The sequence below is a fragment of the Prunus dulcis genome, unplaced genomic scaffold (assembly GCF_902201215.1).
Source record: "Prunus dulcis unplaced genomic scaffold, ALMONDv2, whole genome shotgun sequence".
Lineage (NCBI taxonomy): Eukaryota > Viridiplantae > Streptophyta > Magnoliopsida > Rosales > Rosaceae > Prunus > Prunus dulcis.
In genome coordinates, this window is record NW_023010143.1 from 6,417 (window position 1) to 10,744 (window position 4,328).

Here is a 4,328-nt window from a genome sequence, read left to right on the forward strand (position 1 = left end):
ATGGTGAAATTGGTACTTAGGTGACGAGAGGTAAACTTAAAAGATATTCAACCAAGAACGCAACAAACTTCACACTCTAGACCTTGACCAAATACTCTAATGACTAGTCAACTGTCAGATTTGAATTATACGAAATAATAACATACACAGAGCATACCAAGATGTACCTGCAAGCTTAGAGAATTACTAGTGATAACCTAGGCACTCAAAAGGACCCATCAATCTAGGCATCCCCTGTGCTAGCAACAACTATGGTGAAAGTGTGCGAAGACAACATAATCAAGCAAACACCAAACAGCAGATAATGATGACTAGTCAACTACAAGGATACAAACCCAGAATTCATACGATGACTAGTCAACCACCAAGAACACAAACCCATAATTCATATGATGACTAGTCAACCACAATTCATACGATGACTAGTCAACTACCAAGAACACAAACCCAGAATTCATACGATGACTAGTCAACCACCAAGAACACAAACCCAGAAAAATTACAGAGATGCAAACAGAAATTGTTCACCCAAAAACCCACCATTGGGAAAAACTGGGGGTCATCAACCGACCAGGCAATCCACTAAGTAGAAAAAGATTCTTACAAAGGAACACAAGCAAGCTCAAGAAAAACCTAGATCTATTTAGGAAGATGAGCTATACCTCCTTTGTGCAATCTTCTTCTCCAACTTAGCAAAGCTTGAAGCTCAGTTCTTCATGGCAATGGCAGCTCCTTCTCCAGCTCATTCATCCCATGGCACTAGCTTGCAAGCTCTAACTCATACAGAAATGAAATTTGGATTCATGGAGAAAATGACCAATTTCTTCAAGAAACCATACTCTTGAAGAAATCAATCTTGAATCTGACCTAGATGTATATGATAGAGTGTTTGATCTAGCAAGATGAAGTTTTCATATTTCAAATGCAGTTTTCAAAAAGAAACAATTTGGAAAACTCAAAGATGAAAAATATGAAGGTTACTCTTGAGGAAGAAGAAGCGAAAGTTTGCTATGAAACTTTCCAAAACTTGTCCCCAAAAGTGATGGCTGCCAAATGAGGAATTCTTTGACTTTTACCAAAAATTCCTAGGTCAAAATAGACACATGGCAGCTGAGAAATTCGTAGAAAATGACAAAAAAATGGTTAAACCCCAGCTGGAAACAGTGAGCTGGAAATCCTAATTGAAACAAAAGTTGACTAGTCATACGAAAGAAAGATGACTAGTCATACGAATGCAAGATGACTAGTCATACGAAGGAAAGATGACTAGTCATAATCTTAAGAAATTTAGTGAATGCAATGTAGTGTAATGCAAAATTTACCTTTGTCAAACGCATTGTTTTTCATCAGAATGTAGGTAGATAAGAACACCTAGAGAAGTAATTCTTAATCTAAACTTAGAGCTTGGGAAACTACAATGATTGTCCTATTACAAAATTGTCAAGGGAAGCCAAAAGAAAAAACTCAAAATGCATACATTAACACATGGCAAGCACCGTGCTTTGCGCACTCTTATGTTCTGCATTGTTTGTCACAGTTCTGGGCTTTGATACAAATGCCTGACCATCCGGGACGGACCCAGGAATTTTATGTCGTAGGGTCATAGTGTAAAAGTTCAATTTTTTTTTAAAGATTAAAACAACGAAAATAAAACTACAGTACATTCATTCATAATTCATGTAAAAAACAACATTACAAATTACAATTGGCCACGACGAGGATTCATATTTTGAAAACGTAGCATTATAGCTTCATTTTCAATACAATCAAAAACATCCTTCTCAACATAAACAAGCAAGCTATCACTCAACCATTGATCTCCCATTTTGTTCCGAAGGGGACCTTTGATAATATTCATGACGGAGAATGCCCTCTCGACTGAAGCAGTAGCAACCGGTAAAACTAGAGCCAATGTAATAAGCAAATACACATAATTGAATGCTCGATGCATCCTTGTCTCCACCATTTTTTTTGCAAGATCACCAATCCCGTGCAAGTCAGAGAAATCACTACTCGAACTCACATAATGAATATAAAGCTCAAGTTGATCATCAAGTGCCAAAAGATCCCCATCCGAAAAGTCTTGAGGATAAAATTGAGCAAGACGAAGTAACTTTTGTTTATCAAAAGCTACAAATGAATCATTTGGACTCAAACATGCCAAACAAATAAGCAACTCAGTATTTACCTCATTAAAACGATCATCTAACTCCGTAAGTTGCTCGTCAATGACATAAATAAAGAGCTCCACACGATAATGATGACGATTTGTCTTTATTGGAGCATTACGCCTTGACCTCCCTGGAAGTACGAAGGCCTCATCCATGTTAGGAACATCAATATGATGTTTGTCACAAAATGAAGACACCTCTTCAACCAATGCATCAAACCCATTATTCCTCATCCAATGTAGCTTTTCCTTGCATGATTTCACCAAAGCCATTGCATTCACAATTTCTTGATCTTTCTTTTGCAATGCTTGTGACACATCATTTGTGAGTCCCAATATAGCCTTCATTAAGAATGGGTGAAACACAAACTGAAAAGTAAGCATTTCCCTTTGAATCTTATTTGCTTCACCGGCACTATCATTGGGATTATCATCAATAATCATTTGAAGCACATGAATCACAGATGAAAACATAGAAATGATGCTAATAATGGTACCGTAATGTGAGCTCCATCGTGTGTCACCGGCACATTTGAGACTTGTTTCTTGATGCAAACCTCGCCCCGTTATAAGACAATCATTTTCAAAAGCTATCACAAGTTCTTCTTGAAGTTGTGCTCTAAGTGCATCACGCCGCTTACACGATGCTCCAACATGGTTAACCACACTATTAGTGGTTGTGAAGAAAGAGGCAATATCAATATTCTTCTTTGCTACGGCAACAAGTGCTAGTTGAAGTTGATGAGCAAAGCAATGAACATAGTATGCACAAGGTTGTTCTCTCAAAATCTTTGTTTTAAGGCCTTTCAACTCACCTCTCATATTGCTAGCTCCATCATAACCTTGTCCTCGTAACTTGGAAAAGCTCAAACCATTGGAAGAAAAGAATATGTCAATGGCATCCTTTAGTGAACTTGAAGTGGTGTCGGTAACATGTTGAACCCCCACAAACCTTTCAATTACATGCCCTTTGTCATCCACATAACGCAACACCATAGCCATTTGCTCTTTCACAAAAATATCACGTGCTTCATCCACCAATATAGAAAAGAATCTATCTTTTAAATCACTCATGATGACATCAAGTGTTTCCCCGGCACATGCATTGACAATATCTTTTTGAATCTTTGGAGCTACTAACTTGAGATTCCCCGGAGCATTTTCCAACACAACTTCTTTAACTTTCTCATCATTGTCTGCAAGGAATTGCAATAGCTCCAAGTAATTTCCCCTATTGCTTGAAGTGGCACTTTCATCATTTCCACGAAAAGAAAGACCTTGTCTCAATAGAAACTTAGTGCACTTGATTGATGCAATTAAGCATCTTCGATATGCCATACGAGCTTGTTCAGAGTGTTTGCTCACAGCCGTTTCAATATGTGTATTTTGATTCATCAAATTTGTAGCGGCTTCTCTAACTTTATTATGAACACTACCAGTTCAGCTTCTTTGTGAGAGCTTTTCATCTCTCCTTTGTGAGAGCTTTTCATCTCTCCTTTGTGAGAGTTTTATTTATATTGTTATGGCTTGGTTTTTTCAAGCTTTATCTCTTTTTTATTATTCTAAGTTTGCAATCTTAGTTGGGATGCATATGCCAGAGTTTCTTTGATCATGTCTGATCGTTAGTGGAGACACACCAGATTATCTTAATTTTGATATTAGACCGATTAGTTATTGTAATGACCCTTTTGTGGCTAGTTTGTATTGGGCCTTTGTGACTAGTGGTTTTTTTGGCTGAATTATAAATGCAATTATAGAATTTCTCAACCAAAAAAAATGAAAAATTGAACCTATTGTTTCTCTAAATAATGTGCCTATTTTTTCTCTCTAAATAATGTACCTATTTTTTTTTCTCTACTAATGTATACATAGTAAAACAATTTACCTAGTATAATAGACTATTTTTTTCCTTCTAAATAATGTACCTATTTTTAATTTATAAAAAAATGTGCATAAATTTCAATTATACAATGTACCTATTTTTTATAAATTATTGTGTACCTATTTTTAGTTAATGAAAAATGTACGAAAATTTCAATTTCAAAGTAATTGACCTAGTTTTTTTTTTTTTTTGGGGTAAATAATATACCTATATTTTTATACGTATATATTTATATTTATATTTTTCATGTGTACATTATTGGATATGTAATTTATA

At 35.7% G+C, this 4,328-nt stretch overlaps 1 protein-coding gene across 1 annotated transcript; it reads right to left on the reverse strand.

Annotated features, from left to right (window-relative positions):
* Positions 1 to 1,699: 1,699 nt before the first annotated feature.
* On the reverse strand, positions 1,700 to 3,508 carry LOC117613013 (zinc finger MYM-type protein 1-like). The gene has a single exon (XM_034341658.1). The coding sequence runs from the start codon at positions 3,506 to 3,508 to the stop codon at positions 1,700 to 1,702; it is 1,809 nt and encodes a 602-aa protein (XP_034197549.1).
* Positions 3,509 to 4,328: the final 820 nt, after the last annotated feature.

Excerpts from the sequence above, each read along its gene's own strand:
- LOC117613013 (XM_034341658.1), bottom strand. The coding sequence starts at position 3,508 with ATGGCATATCGAAGATGCTTAATTGCATCAATCAAGTGCACTAAGTTT.